This window comes from Pectinophora gossypiella, chromosome 7 (genome assembly GCF_024362695.1).
Source record: "Pectinophora gossypiella chromosome 7, ilPecGoss1.1, whole genome shotgun sequence".
NCBI classification, from domain to species: domain Eukaryota; kingdom Metazoa; phylum Arthropoda; class Insecta; order Lepidoptera; family Gelechiidae; genus Pectinophora; species Pectinophora gossypiella.
The window spans coordinates 6,698,202-6,724,092 of record NC_065410.1 but is presented as its reverse complement, the minus strand read 5'-3'; the positions used below and the strand labels follow the sequence as shown (position 1 = coordinate 6,724,092).

The following is a 25,891-nucleotide window of genomic DNA, read 5'->3' as shown; positions in this document are numbered from 1 at the left end:
CATATTTTCAAATGTTTTATAGACATCAGTCGGTATAAAGAGGTTGAACAAATTCATGAACTGTGACGAACTAAACGTGGACTCCATAGAACACGACCCGAAAGAACGTAAGTGTTCATAATATATTATTTTAAACCATAATATGCTTTTGTTCATTACAGTCCAAGTTTCTTGCACAATAAATAACAAGTCATCCAATTCCCGGCCGTATTTTATACGTATACGCTACAGCTATTGTTTTTTACCCGCAATATTTAACGCGCCTACGTCAATTGCGCACGTCGTTGTACGGGGTTGATTTAAGAGTTTATTTCTCCTTGGACACAATTGGGTGTTCCGAGACCAGTTAATACGTCGCTGGAATGCAACCCAACTGCTTGTCTCGCGGCGTCGAACCTTTTGTTTTTCGTTGCATCCCTGACCATTCATTGACCAAATTGAATCAAAACAATAAGTGATGCAAAGTACAAATACATTACAATTCAGCATGCGAAAAGGAAACAGTTTCATTCACACTTTATTGATGAGAATTACTTGATTTTCTACAAAACAATGTTCTTACCTACTTATCCATAAATGATAATAGTGTTTTATTATAATTCCTTGTAATAACTTTAGTATCATATCGTATCAAATTGCTTATCCCGTCCCTCTTCATATTAAATAAATAGTATCCAGAACTAACGGTTGAACGTGCTTTCGAAAACTGAAACACGAAATCTTATTACTTTTTGGGCAATCAGTTAATTAAGCCTGCAATGTTCAAATGTACAAGTCTTACAAATTGATTATTAACAGATGAAGTCCGAACGCTCTAACCACTAAACCACAGACGCCGGTATATTTACATATCACATTTTCGTTCCAGCTAATCCTCTGATAATAGAGAACGGTCATTTCACGTGGAGTGACAAGGAGTCAGAGCTGACGTTGAAAAACATCAACCTGCAAGTGCCCCGCGGGTCTCTGGTCGCAGTGGTCGGCGCCGTCGGCTCCGGCAAGAGTTCGCTACTGTCCGCCCTACTTGGCGAGATGAACAAGGTCTCCGGGCGAGTCAATACTCATGGTTTGTATAATTTTGTCAGATTCTATGTATAGTCACTGTGGGTCTGTACTACACCAGTTTCTCAAACGGGGAGCGCGGGTTGATACCCTGGTACCGTACTTGCACCAAAGAGTTATTCATTTATCTTCAAGGGCAGTTTTCACTAACACAGTTGGCTCGACCATAATAGACGGCGATACGGCTGAACACCTATCTAACAGAAAGCTCGATGGAGTGAAGGGACTTAGTTCATCTTACTATGAATGTACCGCTGACTACCCCTATTGAGATATAGTCGTGAGCTTATGTATGTCTCTGTGTCATTCTTTAAAATAAATAATCAAATTATGGAGTTTTATTACAAAAGGTTACTAAAATATCGATAAAACCTTTGATATTCAGTGTTAACTTGTCAGGTCATTCGGCAGTTTGACACTTGGAGACATACTTAAACTCATGCCTATTTCCTACCGGGGTAAGCAGAGACTATGGAATTCCTTTTGCTTCCATCCTGACACACTTCTCTTGCTTCCTCCACATTCGTCAACCGTACAGAGTAGACAGTCCTTTGACCTTTTCTAAGGACATCTCTCGGCAGTTTGAGGTTGAAGTTAATCCTTTGGTATATTCTCTTTGAATCATTGACGTCGTTCGGCTGTTAATTTACGTCTTCCGCCTGACCATTAGCCTACTAAAGCTTTATCTCAGGATGCTTTCTAAACATATTCCCGTGTGCAGGCAGCATAGCATATGTGCCGCAACAAGCTTGGATTCAGAACGCGACGTTGCAAGACAACATACTGTTCGGCCACCCGCTCGACAAGCACAAGTACAGCAACGTGATCGGCGTATGCGCACTCAAACCGGACTTCGACATGCTGCCCGGCGGCGACCAGACTGAGATCGGAGAGAAGGGTGAGATTTATATTTATTTGCTAAAATAAAAACGTAAGTAAAACTCTTTACATAAAAACACATAAACAGCCTGTAATGCACTGTCGAAATTCAGTCCGCAGTCCCCTATATACGTCCCACTGCTACGCAAAGGCCTCCCCTCAATCAACCGGAAGGGGTATAGAGCATACACCACTGCGGGTTGGTTGCGAAAGGTGTTTTTTACGTCTAAAAGCCACGACCAACGGTTTAACGTGCCCTCCGAAGCACGGAATCATCTTAGTAAAATTCTTTGTTAAAATAAATTTGCAGGTATTTTAAAATAAATTTATTATAAAACACCATCCTTTCTTTAAAGTCGGATAATAAAAATGACTTGAAGATGAAACTTTTAAATTAGGTTTAGGACCTTTGTAATAGATGTCTCATTATATTTTTTACTTGTTTAACCATGTTTTTTTTTGGGCTTTTTGGTGGGAAACGGGAACGGGACAGTTGCTTTCTTCATTGAATAATCTAAATAATTAATACGAAGTGGTGTTTTATGGTTAATGATCGCATTAAGTTAGTCGGAAGACATTCGCGAGTGTTATTATATTGGAGTATTCAATAAACAAAGTGTATCTGCCTATTTTCGCTTCGTGCCAGGAAGCCGCTTCATAACTCAAAAGTTTATGCGGACTTTTGAGTTAATTCGTTTGGGGTTCGGAGTAGGAGTCTACTCCGAGGGTGGGGGCTTAGGTTTCATCATCATCACTTTTCATCATTTCATTAATCATCAAGAAAAAAAATACGTCAGACATGGCTGTATGGGCATAGTTCCCTTTGCCTTACCCTTCGGACAAAAACCAAAACAAAAAAAAAACATGTTTTTTGATGACGTGTTAGTTTGGTATTTCATACAAATTCCATAGGTTCGTTTTGGCATTTGGCACGATTGTCATGTGGCCCATTATACATTGTTTGAGGTTTACGCGGCTATTATCATAATTACAACGCACAATACCGGGTTCTTACCGCGTTAATCAGGGATATGATACTCACGATATGATCATGCGACGACTGACGAAATTGGAGTGGAGTAGGTAGACCTTAGAAAAAATATGGATCTACCGACTCCACTCCAATTTCATGAGTAGTCCCGTTAAGCCGTTGATCCCGGTTACTACTTACTGATGTAAGTAAGTAGTCGTTACATGAGTCATGTCAGGGGCCTTTGGAGGCTCACTAATAATCCTGACACCAGGGTTGATGAGGTTGGTAATCCACCTCTCAACCCACACGAGAGAAGAAGTAGTCCCGTGATCCCGTGGTACTTGGAACAGTGTTGAAATATCGGGAGTCTCATATCCATGATTAACGCGGTAAGAACCCGGTATTATTGTTTTAATTATGTGGCTCATTGTTCGTTCATCAGGTATCAACTTGTCGGGCGGTCAGAAGCAGCGAGTGTCATTAGCGCGCGCGGTGTACTTCGACGCGGACAGTTATTTCCTAGACGACCCGCTCAGTGCCGTCGATTCGCACGTCGGCAAACACATCTTTGACAAGGTAAGCTTTTCTGTATTTGTAATCATCGTCATCTCCCACAGCGTTATCCCGTTTATTACAGAGAAGCGACTGCCTGTCTGACTCTCCAACTCGCAAAGGAAAAACCAGTCCAATTTTTTTGTGTTTTTAATAGGTTTAAAAATTGCTTCTATGCTGGACTGAGAGCTAATAAAAAACTTAGAATGGACGCAGGTTTTCTCCCGGGCATGTCAAGTATGATGGCATTACATAGGTACTAATAAAACAGCGTTTAGTTTTTCGAACAAACTGACTTTTATTCATAGACAATAATACGAATTGTTTTTTAAACCATAGAGAATGTAAGGAAGCAGATAGACAATCCTACTTATAATTATTAGCCTGTAGTATTCTTCAGATAGTAATTACAGAATATAGTTACTTACATATCTGGCGAGGGATGGGTATATATACTATACACCTCTGCCTACCCCTTCAAATAAAGGTGTGATACCATGCTATGTTACATATTTATATATATTAACACGCTCATAATGCGTGTTGATAAAACCACAAGTGATATAATCAGAAGATTATCAGCATTTAAATTAAATCATTCATTATGTAAAAAAAGGTCAGTGTCTCTGATAGTCTTAGCGACATGCCCAGAAAGGCAAGAAAGAGGAAAGATGAAATATTATAAGTAAGATATTATTTACTCTTTCAGGTGATCGGACCAAACGGCTTGCTGAAGAGCAAAACGCGAGTGTGGGTGACACACAACGTATCGTATCTATCCCAGACGGACCTGGTGGTAGTATTGAAGGAGGGCGAGATATCCGAAGCGGGCACGTACCAACAACTGCTCGAGAAGAAGGGAGCCTTCGCAGAGTTCTTAGTACATCATCTTAGCGACGCTGAAAGAAGCTCGCCTGAAGGTGGGTTTCTAGTTTTTACGTGTGGTTATGTTCTACCTCTCTGGCTGGCAATGGCTAGTCCTGGATCGCCAAACCAGTTTATGAGGAACTACGTTATTAAATCATTTTAGAAAAGTGGTTTTACTTGATTTAAATATCTTCCCGGTCATGCCGTTGCCAAAGAGATAGACTTAGGAAAATATATACCACACAATGTGGTGGATTTATTATGATGAACATAATATATTTATTCAGAATTCATTGCATTTAGATGGTACAAACAATAATTAGTAATAATATTTTATTATTGTTTATAGAATTGAACGATATCAAACAAGACTTGGAAAGCAAATTAGGATCAGAATTCCAGAACAAATTACAAAGAGCGCGATCTCTATCGGAGAGTAATTCAGAATCGGACCAACCCGCTGCTGGTAAGTTAACTATCATGTATGCTAATATTATAAAGAGGTATATGTTTGAGTAAAAGCTCTAGAATTACCGAACTATTTCACTTATAGAACACTATTTCTGAGTAATATAGACCTACATTTTATTATTTGAAAATAATGTTGTACTCGGTTATAATGAACAACTAAAATGAAGTCTGATTTGGGCATCCCTGTTTCCTAAATATACAATCCTATTGTACAACCATGGGCAATTCATGTGCCCTCGTTAAAACCTCGCACTGAAATATTTAACATTTACTGACACACAGTTTAATAAGAATAAAAACTGCCTACTTCTCCCATCAGGTGTCGCTACTGTTGCGTGTTCTTAAATTTTGACAATTCCCCATACTATTTGAGTAAAGAAACATATCGTGTTGCTTATATTTTTACACTATAATAACCTATCATAGTGTTATATTTATTTCCCAAAGATCGGAAAGAAGAAAACTTACGTTCAATCAACCTTTTTGCAACTGACTGCTTTTCTTTTTCGTAACTCATCTTCAGACGGGATACACGCCACATTGCTCCACACTGTGACTCCACATTTTATAGCAGTTTATGACGGGTTTTCGCTGGACAGTATGGAGAACTGTCAAAATTCTGGAACACTCAACAGTGCTGTCACCTACGTTTGAGCTTCTAGTGTTTATCCTCATATGTCATAAAATATGTTTGTACCGTGTCACCAAAGTGTATACATATTAGTACTCGTGCGTGACCGTAAATATAGATTACATAGTTACACTCAATGTGATTGATATGACGCAGGTGACCGCTCAGGCAGTGTGAAGAGACGTTCGGAGAGCACGCCGAACGAACTCAAAGAGAAGAACAAACTCATTGAAGCAGAAAGGACTGAAACTGGCAGTGTAAGTTCATTTTTTCTTTTATGAAAATATTCTACATACTTAAACTCAGGGTCAGCCCTGACTGAGGGCTCTCACCCGGTAATATATTTCTTTAATTTATCAATCAATTCAAAATTCGTACGATAATCAAGTGACAGTGCGGAGTCGGTACGAAGCTTGTACCGTTCTACATGTAGTCTAATCTAAATCTAATCTAGCCTACAAGATCCCACTGCTGGGCAAAGGCCTCCCCTTTCCATTTTTCGCGGTCCTGTGTCTGTACGTAGTATTATTCTTTATACTATATTATTGTCCCCAGGTAAAATGGAGCGTGTACAAGCACTACCTGATGTCGGTGGGCATCGTGGCGTCGCTGGTGACGGTGCTGATGAACCTGGTGCTGCAGGTGTTCCAGGTCGGCTCCAACTACTGGCTGGCGGAGTGGTCCAACGACCCTCACATGGTATTTAATTGCTTTTATTTAATATTACTAATGTACGTAAGTAGTCGTCACATGAGCCATGTCAGGGGCCTTTGGCGCCTCAATAATAACCTTGACACCAAGGATGAGGTTGATAATTCACCTCACAACCCACACGATAAGAAGAAGATATAAATATTTGACACTCATAATTGAGGGTTCTATAACTAAACGGTAAAAACGGGACCCTGTTACTATGACTTCGCTGCCTGTCTGTCCGTCCATTTGTCGTTTTTTTACATAGTATCTCCATTCTTTTTCGAATGGTTGAAATGAAAGAGCTCACAACATTATATCTCATAAGTACTTGAGCGTTCGAAGAGTAGCAATTGACATGTCTGGCTTTTCTTCAGGAAGGTAGACTCAACTACCGAAACGCTTCGTTTGTTCTAATAAATGTAAGGCTCGAACGCTTTTCGCTAGCAGAATAAGCCTCCCTGTGTGAATAAGGCCTGTGGGATTAAAAAGGCCACATTGAAGCGATTCACCTTAAAATCAATATTGCTATTTGAAGTTTGTTGACATTGCGCAGTTACTTTTATATGCGCAAATGTCAAATTGCGATATTAATTCGTTACAACAAACTGTTTGCATGATGCTTTACGTGCTCTTGTTACTATGATTGTAGATGATGAATGGAACCGTAGATACGAAGCGCAGAGACATGTACCTCGGCGTGTACGGCGGTCTGGGCATCGGGCAGGGTGAGTGTCTATACATCGGTCACGCTCACACTCATACAAATCTATAATCCGTTTCACACTAACACTTCGCCATCGGTTCATTACGTATAACCCGTGTGAATTAACTAGTGCATAACTACTATAGACCTCGTCTGAATGCAACTGACTTGTGGCGCCACTGACTCTTAGACTTTTAATTGTCGTAATAAAAAAAAACATTCTTCTGTGTACTGATTTGTTGGATAAAACAAACCTATTTTATTTTGATGTTCCTATAATTCTTATATTGGCGACCGACTTTGGCGGCAGCCTTCTCATAGACTTCGCGAAGCCCCGCGATCGTCTTATAAGGGATTTTCTTTAATAGTGCCCTATACTTAATTTAGATGTAATTTTCGTTAAGCATGTACCCATTCAGATACATAACAGAATCGATGGTTTATAAAGCCCTTATTTATTAGTCAACGAAATTACGTATAAAGGCACCTGCAAAAATTCACCAGTGATTCGTTGTGAGTTTCGTACTGACATGCACATTGAACATGACTATACATCATCAGGTGGAAGTCTCTAGTTAATTCGCACAGGTTACTACCGTTCAAGCATTGGCTACGGGTCTACATGTAAATGTACATACTCGCTGATGAAATTTGCTATGTGTAAGAATTCGATACAAAAAAGTTAAAATTTAACGCTGTTTTCACCCCTTGTTAATGAGTGTTTAACTGAATACATAAAAAAATATGTTTTATAGAGTTTTAAACCTATGAAATGACCTTTATCAAGGTATTTCTCCTACAATTTCTCACTAATCAAGTACATATTTTTTTACCAATTTTACGAAACGAACGTACAGCTCGTGTACCCAACCCTGTAGGGTAGATGTAACCTTATGATATTCGTAATGTGTTTACATAAGCACAAAGCAAAGTTCAACAATGCGAAATCATGTTCAAAATTGTATAATATGTTTTTTATCTCGAAGGGTAAAAGGTCTGAAAAAACATTGAATAAAACTAATGCTACTTATTTCTGCCATGTCTATCTTGATAGACTTTACCGCTGGTAGTTATTACCTACCATACAGTAACCCCAAATGTGTTAAATGGAACTTTAATAATGAACGGAAGTGTATGTATATATATGTACGAATATAAAACATTTATTGGTGGTCAAAATTAATGAATACATTATTTACCTAATACTTATTGGCAGTCAGGTTTCTTTTTCTTTTCGATGGCATGTTCTTTTCTATTTTGTTCTATATTTTTATCTATTTATTGGGATGTATTTTTCAAATTATGTTTATACTTGCATGGTCTTCTAGAGTAATAAATATTTCGATTTATTCTTTAGCATGACTTTCGATTTATTGTTTATATTATAACGAAGCATCATTTCTTAAGTACTCTACATGACACATACTTCTAGCATGCTTATCAACTAAATTCATTTATTTTACTTATGATAAAACGTATTAATATTAACGTGACACCACGTCTTAGTATAACTGTAGTTCTTATAACATTGTATTTATGTACTTATCGTCAAGTAAATAACTGAAAAAATAATATCCGTAACACTGTGTTGTAAATAAGTAATATATTACTACTGCTGCTGCTGGCTAATTAGGCATTGTTGGAAAAACGTGATAGAAGCCCAGCAATGCCTGGTTTCCTACAACGCTTGTAAACCTAGTGCTTTTCTCAAACAAAACGCGAATATTCAAACAAGTAAAATATTGTTCGAATATCCAAGCATGTTTGACAAAATGTACGCTAACAATATTGAAACGCAATGACCGGCAACGTCGGCCTACCCAAAAATCCAAAAACTTCATCGTATTAGTCTCAGTTAATTGAATTCGTCTTTATGTAGCCATAAAATTATTGACGACTCTGTTGGTTTCGGTGATACCCGTCCTCCATATAGTGGACTACCTCTTCAAATAAAGGTAGTCATAATACAGCGCATCATATTTGCTGTAAAGATTGTACATAGCAACATGAGTGACCAACCTGAATGACAGTTGTCAAATTTAGTTCGACACTTTTACCGTTTGAAGTTCTGTATAAAAAATGCACCGTGTCTTATATAAGTTGGCTGCAGCGGAAAATGTAAAACATAGAATTCACAGAAAGAGAAAATAGTGTCCAACTAGTCAAATCAACTGACTGAACGTCAAAATGACTATGACAACGCGCGCTTTGACGTAATTGAAAACGTGATGAAATATTCAATTTATTGTTCCGTATGTCTTAATTCGTGTTTTGCATTTGTTTTATACTTATCAGTATTTAGTATTTCATAATTTAACTTTGACCTCGGACACTTACTAAGTCTCGTCAAAGAATTGCCATAAAAGCGTTACACGGTTCGCAGCCAAGTTATAAGAGAGGCGGTGCAGCGGTGTGGGGCTGGCGGGGCGGGGCGGGGCGGTCGCGGTACAGTGTGGTGTGCGTAGTGGTGTCGGTGTCGGTGTCGTCGCTGGCGCTGTACCTGGGCGCGCTGGGCGCGGCGCGGGCCCTGCACGCGGCGCTGCTGGCCGGCGTGCTGCGCGCGCCCTCCATCGGGTTCTTCGACTGCACGCCCGTCGGCCGCGTGCTCAACCGGTTCGCCAAGGATGTGGACGTGCTGGACAACGTGCTGCCCATGACACTCCGTGGCTGGACCTCCTGCTTCTTCGCGGTATGACCCGCCGCCGCGACGCCGGAAACTGCGTACGACCGACCGTAACGACTTCCGGGGGCGCTCGCTGACGCATGGCCCGTCCGAATTTAATGACTTCCGTCAAGGACGATGCGCATTTCGATTCGCACAGGTTATACGTTAGCAAGCGCTAGATTTAAAGCGAATGCATCTTGACTAGGAATAGATACTCTTATATTAATTATCCCTGATATCTGATCGGACCCCGATAACGACGTAACGGATATTTTGAAATCGGACCAAGATCTGTTTCAAAAGCTTCGGGCATCAAACGCTTTTAAATTATAACGTGAAGATAAATATCTGGCACACAGTCTACCGCATTCTGTTCCGCGAGATGGCTTCGAAACAGATGTTAGTCAGTACGGTCGGTCGCCTCGCATGGTCAGCGCTTAATGGTCTACACATACAATAACTACAAAATATGTATAACCTAATATTCTTTTGACTACTACATGTATTGTCTATATTTTCTGGACTGTTTAACAAACGAGTCATGTAAAAAGTACCTCCAATAATAAAACTAAAACTTATGAATTAAAATCGATATGAGTACCTGTATCAATACAGAAACATGCAGAAAATACAGCTGATTTGGGATCAGTTTATGAACACTGCTCGACATAGAGTTAGTCACATGAATAGTTCGTTGGGTTTCGCTTTGCTTTTGCCACCTGAAAGTAGAAACGCGGGCTTTCTAATTTGCGCTTTAGAACAATTATAATGATAGGACGTGCATGATTCCAGATTAGTTTAGTGCTAGTTGTAGCGTAGTCCCCTGCACAGACCATCGCCATCTTACATCACCTCGTCACAGTACCCGTAGTTCTTCTAGCTGCGTCGTAAATAATGTATTCATAATTCTAAGCTAGAGTGTCGATAAAACAGTGCAAGTAGTTCAGTGGGAAACATACGGGGAACAATGCTAACAATACTGACATCAGCGTTTCAATGTTCGACGTTTTACTCTGTGCCTAGTACGCACCCAGCCATGCGACTCAAGTAGTTTTGTTGTTCAAAAAGAAAGAGCGAGACGAAAGAAAACTTCATGGCGGAGTGCGGACGAGGCCAGTGAGGCGAGCTGCACTAAGACGGCGCGCTGGTTGTTGCAGCAATATCCTCATTTTTCTCGGATTTGATGCCATACCTGGCATGCTGGCGCGCGGCGAAGGTGATCCACGCGCAGTTATTGGACAATGTACTAAAGACTCCGTTGCAATTCTTCGAAGTGACGCCCCTTGGCAGGATACTCTCTAGATTTTCCAAAGACGTGGATGTCCTGGACGAGCTGCTCCCGCAGGAGAGTGCTGACGTCATTTATTGTGTATTCGAGGTAAACTAGACTATTGAAATTTATTTCTGTAGGTGGTGACACACGGTCATTCGGGACCGAATTCTGTTACGTCGAAATGTTTTGATTAAAATCGTATTTCAGTTCGAATCATTTTATTTGTATATGTTGCTTTTAGCTTTGTTTGTATTTTTTTTTGTTGGATCTAAGCTTTGTGTTTTATTGGTACTTTAATTGCGATTACCTATGAAAAAATGTCTTCAGGATATCTAATCTCTCTTTTTCTATCGCCGGCACAAAAGGAGATCTGAGCATCTTTTAGACATTTTGACATAGGTGCGCAAAAGATGGTCGCTAACTGTACTTGAATTATGCAAATAACACGCACTATATATTATTGTTGGAGTATTGTAAACTGATCCCAATACACGTGTAACTAACTCATTGAAAGAATATAAGAATAATTATGTGAAATTGAAACAGTTTTTTAATAAATACGAGAAACGTGAATTATAACTTTTAAATCTGAAAAGACAATCCTATTTAAAACTGATTCATTATCACATTTTCTTTTGTACCCTATGATTACTACAGCTTTCATTACTGATGTAGGTACTGGGTACACTATTCGTAATAAGTCTGTCGACGCCTATCTTCATGGCCGTGATACTGCCTATCGGGGTGGTGTACTACATCATCCAGCGGTTCTACGTGGCCACGTCGCGACAACTCAAACGACTGGAGTCCGTCTCGCGGTCGCCCATATATTCGCACTTCGGAGAGAGCATCACTGGAGCTTCTACTATACGCGCCTATAATGTTGCCAACCGGTTAGTACCATATTGTTACTTTCACAAAATTAGAAAGGGGGAACAAACGATAACTTCTTATTATAAATCCAAGAGTTCTAACATATAAAAACCTTCGATATTTTGTGGCTAAAATACAAACTACTTACCTTTTTCTGTAGTGACGCCCGCGCCCATTACACAGATTACCCTCCTTCAGGAACAGTGCAGTAAAACAATGGTTATAGCGCCCTCACAGCAACATTTCATATTTCACATAAACTTAAGTTTCAAGAAACGGAGATTTTTTTACATATCCTCCTTTGCCTTTCTTTCTCTTCATTTCTTTAATTTTTCCTTTTGAAAATTACTTATATATTCAGTATGCCACAGACTCAATTGCCATCGACTGAGATTGTGATGCGATCATATTATGAATTAAAGAAAAATGTTTAATTCTCAATTCATTTGTAAAGGTTCATCGAAGAGTCTGAGCGTGGCGTGGATCACAACCAGTCGTGCTACTATCCGTCGTGCATAGCTAACAGGTGGCTGGCGGTGCGGCTCGAAATGATTGGCAACCTGATCATCTTCTTCGCTGCCCTGTTCGCCGTGCTCAAACGGGACAGCATCAACCCCGGTCTTGTCGGCTTATCTGTCAGCTATGCGCTACAGGTCAGTGGGGGGTTAAAAAAAGCAATATTGCAATTTGACATGTTTACATTGCGCGATTGCTTTTATATGCGCAAATGTCAAATTGCAATATTGCTTTTTTACATGAATTGTTTCAATATGGTCCGGCCTCATAGAAGCTCCCCTAAACAAGGAAAACTGTTTATTCAAACCTAAATTTATTGGGGTTCTCGAATAAAACTGGCTTCATCTCGTATTAATCGGTTTATTCTTGGAGTTTTGGCATACATTTGTTATTGTTTTCCAAGACTTCTAGCATTGAAAAAATGACATCGGCCGAATTTCGTGACAGGAAAAAGCTACAGTTATTACAATATCATAGTCGACTTTACTTCATATTACCAGTTATGAGGGACACCGAAAGATCTCTATTAAAAATATCATTATATTTGCTTCACTTCAGATTACACAAACCCTAAACTGGCTGGTGCGTATGACATCCGAAGTGGAGACTAACATCGTGGCTGTAGAGAGGATAAAGGAATATGCCGAAACTGAACAAGTAAGTTTTGTACCGCTGTTAGCAGCCAGTGTTTCCCTGCACAATCGCATTAGTATTTATTCTGGAATATAAGCTAGCTCTAGCACACATTCAACTAGACGCTTCTAGAATGCGACCGCTTTTTAGACACGGTGTCCGGCGTTCACCTTTTTGAAGAAAGGAACTTCGTGTGTGTACTGTGCGTGCCTATCACATCGTCAGGGACCTTGTTCGAGGCGGCTCGACACCTACCTACAGTCTTCTTCTGTCGTGTGGGTTGTGAGGTGGATTACCAACCTCATCAAGCCTGGTGTCAGGGTTACTATTGAGCCGCCAAAAGCCCCTGACATGACTCATGTTACATCAGAAAGTAGTAACCGGGACCAACGGCTTAACGTGCCTTCCGAAGCACGGATCGTCTTACTTTCGGACAATCAGGTGATCAGCCTGTAATGTCCTAACCAAACTAGAGATCACAATCTGATTTTTGTGCTTTGGCACTTCTTGACACCCTACAAATTCTTGTTCCGTCCCCTGGACTTCCCTTCTCCCCTTTCTGGTGCGGGACACCGCGCCACAGCTTCGTCGCCGGTCTTTTTCCTCTCCTTGTCTATGCCTCCAGCAATCTCCTCTGACGGTACCAAGTGTGCGCGAATTCCCCGAAATGGTGCAAAGTTCGCTTTGGAAGATACAAGTTACGCGAAGTAAACCGGTCTTGCTTCCCGGTTACCAGGAGGCAGCATGGACGGTGGCGAACGGCCCCGGGTCCACGTGGCCGGAGACGGGCGCGCTGCAGCTTCAGGCGCTGACGCTGGGCTACCGCGCCGGCGAGCCCGCGCTGCGCTCCGTGACGTGCGCCGTGGCGCCGCGCGACAAGATCGGCATCGTGGGCCGCACCGGCGCCGGCAAGTCCACGCTCACACTCGGACTTTTCAGGTCACCATTTACTAATAAACCTGCTTTTTAGTACCGCCATTTTAATCGTTTAACACTTTGACCTAGTACATAAACAAATAGTCTACCAATCTTTAGTACTACGAATCGTAGTCTGCTAAAAGACTCCTGACTTTACATGCCAGATAGCCAGCTGCAGAAAACGCTCGCTCTGCTTCCACGCTTGTAGATACAATTGTTTCCGCGCTTGAGCTTCCGCGCGCCGAACAACACGTAGCGTTTGCCGATGCGCATCCCGCTAATTCCGCGGGATCCCGCTCGATTTACGCGCGGGACTCATCCCGCAAAAAGCATGCGGGATCCTGGTATCCCGGTAGTGCATTCCCTAACTACGAGTAATATGTTTTACAAAGACCTACTAACTCTCATTATTGTTAATTCCAACCTATAGGATAGTAGAAGCGATGAGCGGTAAGATCCTGATCGACGGCATCGACATATCGACGCTAGGGCTCCACCAGCTGCGGTCGCGCATCACAATCATCCCGCAGGACCCCGTGCTGTTCTCCGGCACGCTGCGCACCAATCTCGACCCCTTCGGCGTCTACACTGATGATGATATCTGGCGGTCCTTGGAACACGCGCATTTGAAGGCCTTCGTTAAAGGTCAGTATAGTACTTGTTTTTCGTAGCTAGGCTGTATAGTGTATATAGATGGTGTCCACGAAAGCAGAGACGAGGGGATATGTGTCTTAATGATATATGTGTCTTGTGGATATGTTCTGTAGGATATGTGAACGTAGGAATCCTAATCACCGCGAGAGAGAGTAACTTCTGTCCCACAATGTGATTGGTCGATGCCGCACGTTTCCTGTCTTCTCCGTTTTGGTAGATTTTTTTCGTGACTTAATGTAGATTTGCCGCAAATGTCATTAACTACTTGGCCGGACAAATGGGGAGCGTTGAGGGAACGGCCCGTACCATTCAGCATTTTCATCTTAGGATTCAGCCCATTTTTGGGAGGTACTTAATTTGAAGGCGGTTAAAAATAAACGATGTATTGTTGTTATCTTGTCAGGTCTGCAAGCGGGCCTGCGGCACGAGGTGGCGGAGGGCGGCGAGAACCTGTCGGTGGGGCAGCGGCAGCTGGTGTGCCTGGCGCGCGCGCTGCTGCGCAAGACGCCGCTGCTGGTGCTGGACGAGGCCACCGCCGCCGTCGACCTGGAGACCGACGAGCTCATACAGGTACCGCATGTCGTCGTCATATACTAAACACCACGTAACCGCATATTTGAAAAATCCCTTTCGGATAATTAAAACACATACCGGGTTCTTACCGCGTTATTATCAGAGTTGAGATGGTTCCGAACATTCCGGCATCAAATGTAGAAACAAACGGCAAAGTATGAGGATAGACAGATATGTTTGCCCTTAGAAAATGGTGGATCTACCTGCTCCACTCCAATTTCATCAGTCGTCCCGTAATCATAGCACTTGCAACAGTGTTGAAATATCGGAAGTCTCATATCCCTGGTAATGACGCGGTAAGAACCCGGTATTTTGTGTTTTAATTATGGTAATATCCCTTTTGGATGTCATTTCATTTTATTATCTATAAATTATGTTAACAATACCTCATAATACACGAGCCAATTTTTTTTTTTTATTGTGGTTTGTATTGTCACCCGGAATGATATTAAATCGAAATTTTGTTGAAAAAATCACATCAGAATGTGATTTTTCAAAAAGGCGCGCTTACGTGGTGTTCACTATAAGGCGACGATATACATCTATTGAGAATTGGGTAGTTTCCTAGGTCAAAGATAAATTATGAAATTCTGTTTACTAAATAAAGACAGGTCTAAAAGGTGACAGAAAACGTTATATTTGTTCTATATGACTTACTTATGAATTTTAATAAAGAAAACTGTAATAATAAGTGCGACATTTTGTCACGTTTTTTTATGAGGTTGGTTTTTCATACAAATTCCATAGTCATTTCGTGTTTTGACGTTTAGAAAAAGGTAAATAATTTGACTAGTTGGAAGCTAGCCTATTGTACTAGAATGACGCGCACCCGTTGGACGTGGAGCACTCGCCTCTCCTCAATCAACCAGCTGCTATAGAGCATACTCCACCACGCTAATCCACAGCGGTTGGTGGAGATTATTGAGCTATTTACTGTATTTTTGTAACAGAGGCTATCGAAACAGGTAGTCCAACGAAACAGGACAATCCATCCACTATAAATTCCTGCTAAAAACTCGTTTATTACGACTGCTGTCACGAATTAAGTCTAATGTATACACTGCTATATTTATTTACAGAAAACAATTCGCTCGGAGTTCGCGTCGTGCACTGTGCTGACGATCGCCCACCGATTAAACACTATTATGGACTCGACCAAGGTGATGGTGCTGGACAAAGGCCAGCTCGTCGAGTACGCGCCTCCAGAACAACTACTACAGGACAAGAACTCGATCTTCTACAGCATGGCTAAAGACGCCGGCCTTGTCAACTAAGGTTTGACATCTTTGATATACTCGAATATAGGCTCCGATTTGGGCAACCACCATTGACCTCGCATATAAACAAATAGACTACCAATCTCTGTAAAAAAGTGTCCGCGGTGCATCTTGTCACTAAGCGACGGCGTGTCAAGATCGAATTTAGTCGCAATGGGCGTAATGACGACACTATACGGCCGACATTGCTCTTTATTTTTACAACCGTAACATCTTATACTATACACTACATAATTTAATACTTTGGGACACTTTTAGAAAAAATCCTTAGCGATTGTTGAGTCCATTTGTTTATAGTATGTCAGTGGCAACAACCAACTTAATTTGACAGGACTAAAACTAGTTCTATCTTTTTTTGTACTTATTGTAAGTGAAGGATGAAACTAGTTTATGTGTTGTTAAACTAAAATCAGGTTAAGTTTGTGCCCGTTGAAATAGGCGCCATAGACAGTCGAATTTAAATAGTATCGATAGTTTAGTTTGAAATGTATCTACGTTCATAACTACAGAAGAATGTAGTGAACTATTTTGATGGGGTTGATACGTGATTAAATAAGGTAACAAAAATACCTTATTAATTTTGCAACGTCAACCCAAAAACCCGACCCGGTGAAAATAGTTCACTATGTATAAAGTGCGTGAATCTTTAAATGTGACTACAGAAGAATGTTACATATCACTGGTACCGAATTACTCATATTCGAATCTATAAATTATCTTTAAACACAATTATTAGTTACAGAACTGTCGATGCTCAGCTGAATACCGACGCACTTTCAAACTAATACCTTGGGGCTTAGCAGGATCAAACAACTTTTTTATCCTTTTGTCCTTTTGATCGTATTATACACATCGTATTATAAAATAATTTGGGATGAAATCACAAATTCAATCTTATCGTCCATTTAAAAATATTAAGTAACACTTTCCATGTCCAGTTAAGCTCCTAGTGCTAGTTTTGTTTCAAGAAATATTTAGTTTTTTTTTTACGTTATAACTTCATTGTGTTTTTTCAGTACGACTTTACAAATTTAGTTACTAAAGCTGTTCTATAGCTCAAAATATTAGGCTTTTCTAAGTACACTCGTATTCATGTCGCACTGAAATAACCATAGTACGGTACTTGCGATTTGTAACAAAATATATCTATGATTGTAAGAGATCTTTTTACTTAATTATCGGCTAGTGTAACATCTTGACTGCAGTCGCAAACTGTGTTCATTACAATATGCGAGCGTCCGAGGCAATAGGATGCACTTGTATATTTTCTTAGGTACATTTTTAAATACTTTTTTTGTAATAAAATATACTATAATTACTTATCTATGCTTACAACAACGATAGAAACAATCTCGTAGACACTGCTTGAATCACACTTAATAAACTTGTTTACGACATATGTTCCCTACTACCACACACGATACAATTTTTTTCTTTAATACGTAATGTACTTACTTAGTTTCGAATTATCATTATAAAACTTCTAAGATTTATCTACTTTAGAAGATCGTTTATAAAACGTTTTTAATTCTTACAAAAACTCTTTCTCGAATCTAGCGGCAGCGCTCGCGATGTCCTTCTGGCTTAGGGTCCAAGACCAATGAGATAACAATCCTCCGTTCCCCTGCCACTACGACATTCGAAAAACTCAGTGTACTTATTCCTACAAACTTAGTTAGGAACGTTTTACAATTTTATATTATTCACTCTCGATTTTAGAACCATAAAATTGATAATATGTAGGTACGTGACTTAATTTACCCCAGTTAGTTAGCCCAGGTATTCTAGGATAAATGTAATACTTTATATTTACTTTGTTGTTTACTGAATAAATAAAGCTACGTCGTATACACTACCAGTTTCGGACCGAACTGTACTTAATTTCTAAGGTTCATCGGTGTTTGAAAAACTGCACTATGTACAGTGTCAGACGTCGTACTGTGGGGTAGAATTACGGCATTCACTACTTAGCAGGAAAGAGATTTTATTAATTACCCGACTGCACCAGAATGACGGTCAAGTTTTTAAGTGCTTTTTGTGTAAAATAATTTATTTTGACCTAGAGAGATTTGCATTTTGAAGTGGACCCTTTTGTTCCCTTTATATCATGTACGTCAATAAGTTATAAATAAATAAATACTCTTCAGTTTTCTTGTATTTGAGCATCATCACGTAAACCGGTTTTGCACCCACAGTGCAGCAGTGCAAAATTTAAAATCAAGTCAATTATCGACGCTTTCAATAATATCTCGCTGTTCGTACATAACAGTTAATGTACATAACCTGTACAGTAAACAATATAATTGTACAAATGCCCAGTATCATAATGCAAATAGTAGCATACGTAAATGACGACTATTGGGTCACCGTGCTCAGCCTCCTGCGATCATCATCGGTTTAAATCATCAAGAACAAGTATGATCGTTGTTTAATAATTATTTAATCGTTTATTATTCATGTAGATAAGGTAACTTCGGAGGTTCTCGGTGGTCCGCTAGTCGTGTATTCATAGAATAAGGAATAATACTACGTATAGAATGGCAACTCTCTCCCCACCAGCGTCTGAGCTAGGTTTACCTCACCCCCCTTCGAACATAGTTTAGCCTTGAATCGTGAGCAGGGCGCGGACCGTTTTATTTTTTAACAAATTAGTTTATAAGTTCAAATTTTGAAATAGGACCCCGACGTTCTTTCGTTTGATTCGAATATTAATCTCTTAGTAATTAAACCTTCATTGTTCAATGTTTGTTTGTGATTTGTGTGGTAAATAAATAAATAAATATTAACTGATTATTATAAAACAAACTTTCGCAAGTAGTACTACCTACCTAAGTAAATAATGACGATTAAATTAGGTATTGTAATTGGTAGTCCTCAGACGTCACACACACAGGCGTGTTGATAATGTCAATGTGTAGGGTCTGTGTAAAACGAGGTTGTTTGTATGAAGTGTCCGGGTGTGGTGTATTAGTACTTAGACATAAGACTACGCTCCCTGTGCCTATTAGTAGGTTAATCTCGATGTAAACAATGCGCGTTACTTACAAGTAAGCATCGGATTGATATGTTTTACCATTGTGACGTAAGACATTTTCGTTAAGAGTTATAAATAGTTAATTTTTGCCTTAACAATATTGTGATCGTTATGAAGCAACTTTCTCTTGATATGAAGATTAAACTATCAACTTTATCGATACAAACTTGCCTATGCAGAATAAAAGCATTTAAAAGATAGTTTTTAATTTTTGTATTACAGTATTTCGTATTTTTTAATAAGCCGTTTATATCCGTAATACGTTTGTCATTTGAACTACTTTTATAGTCACAAAATATTTGTAGATAATGGTATGAGTAGAAGTTGATATTTTGCTTCTTGTGTAAATGATGTGTTGTTAAAAGTAATTAATGTGTTTTTATTTAATCACATCTTCATAAAGTATATTTTTGTAATATACATACAGTTTGAATTGTTGTTGAAAATACAAAATGCAATTTGAAATGTAAATATACACTTAAAATAATTTTAATTAATGTGAATAGATTGTGTAGATTTATATAATACAATGCAATCCTGCCCTGTCTGTTCTAATATAATTGAGAAATTACGGCAGGCAGCTTATTGTTACGCAATACTATATTAATTACTGCAATACAGGTGTTTGACTTGCCTGAGTTAAGTTTTTATAAATGATGCCCATTATAGCAAACACTTCTTTTAAGTTATACTGCTATTTACTGATCCGCCAAAAAGGGACGAGATTAAAATCCGACAATATTAGAACGGACACCCAGGGTCCCATCGAATCAACTATAGACCACACTGACGTATGACCTTTTTGGCTCGAGGGCCAAACGCACGAGTTATACGGATACGTTCATAAATGTAAAGAATATTTGTTTAACAATTCTGTCTAATTTGTAGACTCATAATTCCCCGTCCTTTTCCTTTTTGGTGGATTAAAAAAACAGATAACAATTAAAATTATGTTAACTTAGAACTGTTTGCCAGAATCGGTAATAACGTATCCTTTAAATAATTACGTTAACGTTAGCACAATTGATGTTACGTTGTTCTTAGCGAGCTTCCTCACGACGCGATGCAATTTGTCAAAACTAGTGACGATTTGAGTACAGGGTAAATGACATTAGATATACTTTTTACCAATTGTCAAAACGACTATGAATTAATGAGTTGTGATATCGTCAAAAAATGGTTACACATAGAACTTTTTGTAATATTGCCAACTTTACCCAAAAAACGCGCAGCCATGCGATATCTGATTGTGCCGTGAGAAAGGTCCCTAAGTTTATTATACGATATAATTTTATCTTCGAATATTTTAACAGATGCTGACATTAAGATAATTTAATAAGTTCATTTGTTATGTAATTCATATACAAGATTTCAGATTATCTTCGTAATATAAATATTTGTACCAATCAGGAAGGTTTTGTTTTGATTTTGTATCCTTTTCACATTTTCATTACCTAATGTTTTAATGGAAAATTACAAAATGAATACATGTTTTCATGTATTTATTCAGAAAACATGTATTTTAATATATATAATTTGTCGTACTTAATTAATACACTAACAGTCTATGAACACTTGGAAAGCAAAGAACTCACAATCATAAATAAGTACCATTTTATCCCCACTTTGTACCAGAGGACGATGGAAAATCTGTGTAGAAATCGGGTTGCTCAGTTTTTTTCCTACTAAGCTCTAAACCCTTGATAAACTTTATCAAATCTTTCATGTCCACGTCTAACCTGACTACCTTTTCGTAAATCTTCAAGTGATAGTACAGGTGCCCTTGAACCGGCCCTGAATACAAGTATCCGTTAAAAAGCAGCCTCTGTTCTCTTTTCAACTGCCGCAACAAAGCGAAACAATAGCCTAATTTATACCTTATACTGAGTATGTATTTTTTTCTCATTCTCTGCGAATACAAGAGGTTAAAGCGTGTTCGATACACCCAATTATGCATAATAGATATCGTTCTGTTCTTCTCTAAAGTCCATCCGGTTGCGTTAAAAAGGTCAGGAAAGAAAGGGTAGTCCAAGTTATCGGGATTTTTAAATTTAAACGCGTGTCTAACTTTTTCTCTTGTCTGCTTAAATGTGTCGATCCAATACCAGAATCTGTTATAATTATATATAATGTCTCGAGTTGGCTGCTGCTGTCGCCTTGTTATGATAGGTCCCGAAATTTCATCGATTTCATCGACATCATTCTGTAGGTTTATTAAGTAATTAGTGCTTCTTCTTACTATATAATCAATCTCACGCGCTCGAACTCTTTCTCTTATAATTTGTGAAATGTTTGGCGGTAGAGGCGGTGGGGGGATGGTTGGGTGTGGAGTAGCCATCATCTTTGCTTGTGAGAAAGCCCTTCTTTGTATTTTTTTTTCTATAATTTCCTCATGTTTTTCTGAGATAAAAGGTGGCGGTGGTGGAAAGTCAGGTCTAACAACAGGTACGTTCCCTAATTCCGATTTGAATATGCTATCTACGTCTTCATCGATTTCCGTGAGGTTGAGAGGCGATTGTGACTGGACACTCGAAAATACTGCAAAATTATTATATTTTAAGTAAAAAATCTGGTCAGGAGTGCTTTTAACTCCTGACGGGTCGAATCCCTTTTTGAGCCCTATACTTCAGGGCTTGAAAGCAGTTAAGGTAGGTAGAAGCGGATACCGCTTGTTGTTGTTTGTTGTTGCTTTCAAACCTTTTACTTAAGTAAAATAAAATATAAAAGTACTGAACTTTTATAATTTAAATTCAGGTACATATTGGTACACCATAGAAATGGAAATGGAGACACAATAAAAGGTATAAAAAAACCTTTGTTGGGTAGGTATGTTTAAAGGTATTTTCGGAGGCAATTGATTTTCCTTTTGGCTTGCGTCAGTAGTATAAATGGCAGTTGCTTCTGAAAAAAAATCGCGCCTATGAAGTCTTTTTCTACTGTTGTTGATTCACTACACCAATAAGCTACATAACAGTACACACGTTCAGAATACGACGCTGTCTAATCTTACCTAACCTATATCTAGTTTATCGATAATAATTTATACTTACAAGCAAGTGTTATAATGCTGTACAATAAAGTAAATATCGGAGTCATCATCGTATTGCTTCCACCATCTACATATTGACACCTGCGGAAAACCTGTCGTTAGTTTTAAATAACAAATGGACTGCGTTTTAAATAACTAGACGCCTGGTCGCGTTCCGTCCTAACGAGGTCTAGCTGGCTGATGGTCCTATAAACCATTTCAGACTAATTTTCTGAAGAGGTAAACAAACAAACCCGAGACACAGGTTCCGCGTGTGACGCGAATTATATCGAGGGTGTTGTGTTGATCAACAGACACGACGAATGCTATCTACGTAGATGAAGTTGGGCTATTATTCGCTGTTTACTCAATGTTCTCAAAATTTCTTGCCAATCCGTCAAAAATTGAATTTATGTATATTGTCACTAAAGCTACGAAATATATGCACCAGTTTATTTGTATCAATAAAAGCACCTCAAGACAAGAATTACCTAGTTACTAGAAGAAAGAAAAACTTACAAGTTTCAGTATTCGTCATAAAATTTAAGTAAGTACATTTACATCTGAGTATATTTTCCTGTTGATTATAAGTAGGTAAATGCGATAGATGTCTGGGTACTTGATGGTTATAATGTGATTGAAAATATCATAAAAAATAATAGGTACCGATGTAACAATTTAAAATGATTAACGATTTTCCTATTATTGATAAAATTATTCACGATTTACGCAACGAAAATAGCGCATAGGTACTATGTGGCAATAAAAATACATTATTTTGTTTAATTCTTTGTTAAAACAAGGATAATTATCACCGCGGAGCGCTGTATTGTAGCGAACCAGTACAGGCTTGGAGCGACTTCCATTTACCTCACCCCCCTGCTGGGGGCTAAGGGACACGTCTACCCTTAAGTCACACTCCGGACACTTCATACTAAAAACCTCGTTTTACACAGACACTACACATTGACGTAATCGCGCATCTGTGTAGGTATGTGACATCTGAGTCCATACGATCACTTATTCCTTAAATAGACTAAAGCATAATAATATAAAACAATACTACGTATAGAATGGTAACTCTCCGCCCGCACCAATAATTATCGAGCGCCGATCTCACTCCCCTGGGTCATACTTTAGTCTTAAAATAGCCGTAAGTCTAATTAGTATGTTTCGCCCATAATTGTGCCGTAGAATAAGGAATAATACTCCGTATAGAACGGCAACTCTCCGGTCCACACCAGCAGCTGAGCTAGGTTTACCTCGCTTTGCCTGTGGCCTGTGTGTGTGCGTGTATATATGGTATTGCCTGTGGGTGTGATTAAAGGTCTTAAAACGGATCGGGTTTAGGACACTCCATACAAAAATCTCATTCTAACCGTGTGCCGCCTCAAGCGTAAGTCTAAGCAAGACCACGTGCGCTCCCTTTTACTAAAATAATAATACATAGGTAGTATTATAACAGATTAGATAATAGTTACTACAAGGTATTATTCTTTATAGAGTTTATATTATTTTGTTTATACTGTTTTAAGGAATGGTTGAGCGTTGGTTCACGATCCGGAGGCTTAGTTTTGCTAATAGTAAATATCTGCGTTCGTTATTTTTTAATTTGAACTAACTAAACTATTTTTTCAATACCAGTCGAATTGACCGCCCGGATATGACGTGTCATTTTTTTTTTGTAATTTTATGGCCTGGCTGTTTTTAAAACCTATGTATGGGTGTCAGTCTACTTGGTCTGTGGGTGTCAGTTTTTGAGTGGCAATTGCAAAAAGGCAAAAATTGTGTTGTTCTTGTATGGTTGTTGAGAGTTGTTCCGACCGAACTATTTTTTTTTAATTATGGCAACTGGCAACATTATTTTGTTTGCTTTGCTTTTGCATCCAGGCCATAATCTTTATAAAAAAAAAAATGCGACAGTTTCTGTCACTCACTTTAGTAGGTAGATAAAATTTATATTTATTTTAAATAGCTTATTTAGAGTTTTACACTAATAAAATGATCGTTAACACAAAATGTTGATTAATTAATTTTAACCAGTCAACGTAACGTCAGTTCTTCTTAGTCTGCGGTTGTAAACCGAACCAAAATATATAACAATATGGAAAGAATTTTTAACTTACAATCTTTTGAAACATTCTCTAATGTAAGTACGAATTAGTCTACTTGTCTCTTTTTTTTCAACTCTTGTCATATAAGGGAAAGCTCGAAACATACCAATTAAATGCCTACATCGGCCTTTTATTGACGAAACTACTGAGCTCAGTATTCCTCTGTAAGGACTTTCCCCAGAATTTTACAAATGGATGTTATGCCAATTCACAGCTTAATGACAAAGGAGGCCCCCGATCGAACTTTTGCAATCCCAATACATTACAGCTGGAGTTATTAAGATTGACTCATATCAACCTAAACTATTTGTGTATTTCCCTTACTAGTTCTACATCTTTCTATCTTCTGTCATATTTTGTCGTCCTTTGTTAGTTTTATCTGCAATACCTATTTTACAGGTGTCTGAAGAAATATTGCACAATTTGCACAACTTGAACCAAATATCACACACTGAAGTTGATCAGCAAGTAATACAAGCAGCCAAAGAGGATTTTAAAAAGCTAATATTGAATACTAATTATGATATTGATGCCGTTGCCAAGCTGTTGAAAAATAAGAGTTGGTGTGAAGAAAAAGTATCTTGCTTTATTTCACTTTTGGAGAAAAAAAAGTCGAAAATATTATATGAAATGTTCTTGAATTATAATAGTAAATATGGCGAAACAATATCAGATTTTGATTGGCTTCTGAAAATAGTAATGGGCACTAACGACTTGAAAACATTGAGCTACCCACTAGTGCAACTTATACTGTCTTCAGTTGATTCTGATGGACAAGAAAAGACTAGAGTGTATGATTTTAATAAGGATATGTTATCTAGAGTTATTAGTCTTTTGGAAAATATAGATGGTCTACAGTATGTGCTGTTTTATTTTTAACCAAGTCTTCAGTTGACTTATACTGTATAAATATGTATTAAGCAGCTGTAATCAGTGAGTTCCGCAAGACTCTCTAGAGGGAAAGCCACAAAAATAGGTACTGATCATAATAAAATACAAAGGGATTTTAATGCCTAATAATTTTATACTGTATAGAACAATGAGAAACTAAAAAGTAAATAATTAGCTTGCATTTCATCTAGCATTATATCTGCCTGTACTAGAAGTTTGTCTGGTTGTATATATCTGTCTCTCACACACACCTGTGTGAGAGTGATATTGATGCCGATTAAGAGCATGTGTGAGTGTATTAGTCACAATACCATAACCTTATAAATGTAAAATGTTTTAATGTATGTGATGTGGTTGTACTTTATAAATAAATAAATGTGTATGTGATGTAGTTCTGTGCAATAAAGTATATTTGATTTGACCTAAGTCATAAAATAAAAGCAGGTGGCCTAATCCCTCTAGTTTTAAGTTAGCAGCTTTGGTAATGTTAGGTAATGGTTTTGTTTCTTGAGGGATGATCTATAGTGAAGAAATATACCAGTTGCAGACCAACAGCTAAGTTCCACTGGTTACTGCATCACCACTATCTACGTTGATTGTGTATGTTC

At 38.6% G+C, this 25,891-nt stretch overlaps 2 protein-coding genes across 6 annotated transcripts in view; one reads left to right on the top strand and one right to left on the bottom strand.

Moving 5' to 3' along the window:
* Positions 1-20,663, top strand: part of LOC126367983 (multidrug resistance-associated protein 1) — a 39,774-nt gene extending 19,111 nt beyond the window's left edge. For 2 of the 4 annotated variants that reach the window (XM_050011802.1, XM_050011801.1), the window contains exons 10-26: positions 23-107; positions 869-1,066; positions 1,784-1,960; positions 3,357-3,490; positions 4,176-4,386; positions 4,683-4,799; positions 5,592-5,692; positions 5,991-6,134; positions 6,781-6,856; positions 10,657-10,877; positions 11,448-11,665; positions 12,100-12,298; positions 12,720-12,818; positions 13,531-13,733; positions 14,143-14,357; positions 14,770-14,936; positions 16,019-20,663. In XM_050011802.1, the coding sequence (XP_049867759.1) occupies positions 23-107; positions 869-1,066; positions 1,784-1,960; positions 3,357-3,490; positions 4,176-4,386; positions 4,683-4,799; positions 5,592-5,692; positions 5,991-6,134; positions 6,781-6,856; positions 10,657-10,877; positions 11,448-11,665; positions 12,100-12,298; positions 12,720-12,818; positions 13,531-13,733; positions 14,143-14,357; positions 14,770-14,936; positions 16,019-16,213 (2,760 nt within the window). In that variant the 3' untranslated portion in view covers positions 16,214-20,663. Of the gene's footprint in view, positions 1-22; positions 108-868; positions 1,067-1,783; positions 1,961-3,356; positions 3,491-4,175; positions 4,387-4,682; positions 4,800-5,591; positions 5,693-5,990; positions 6,135-6,780; positions 6,857-9,299; positions 9,524-10,656; positions 10,878-11,447; positions 11,666-12,099; positions 12,299-12,719; positions 12,819-13,530; positions 13,734-14,142; positions 14,358-14,769; positions 14,937-16,018 lie in introns of all 4 variants that reach the window. The other 2 variants (XM_050011800.1, XM_050011799.1) reach the window with 1 other exon arrangement.
* An 80-nt stretch (positions 20,664-20,743) lies between these two features.
* LOC126368068 (uncharacterized) lies at positions 20,744-25,884 on the bottom strand. 2 transcript variants are annotated; one of them, XM_050011947.1, is made up of 3 exons: positions 25,822-25,884; positions 22,301-22,380; positions 20,744-21,788 (listed from the first exon to the last, which is right to left on the bottom strand). In XM_050011947.1, exons 2-3 carry the CDS (start codon positions 22,347-22,349, stop codon positions 20,866-20,868), a joined length of 972 nt encoding a protein of 323 aa, XP_049867904.1. In that variant the 5' UTR covers positions 22,350-22,380; positions 25,822-25,884; the 3' UTR covers positions 20,744-20,865. The 2 variants fall into 2 exon arrangements, with proteins under 2 accessions (XP_049867904.1, XP_049867903.1); XM_050011946.1 differs by lacking the exon at positions 25,822-25,884 and adding an exon at positions 22,798-22,858.
* Between the last annotated feature and the right edge of the window lie 7 nt (positions 25,885-25,891).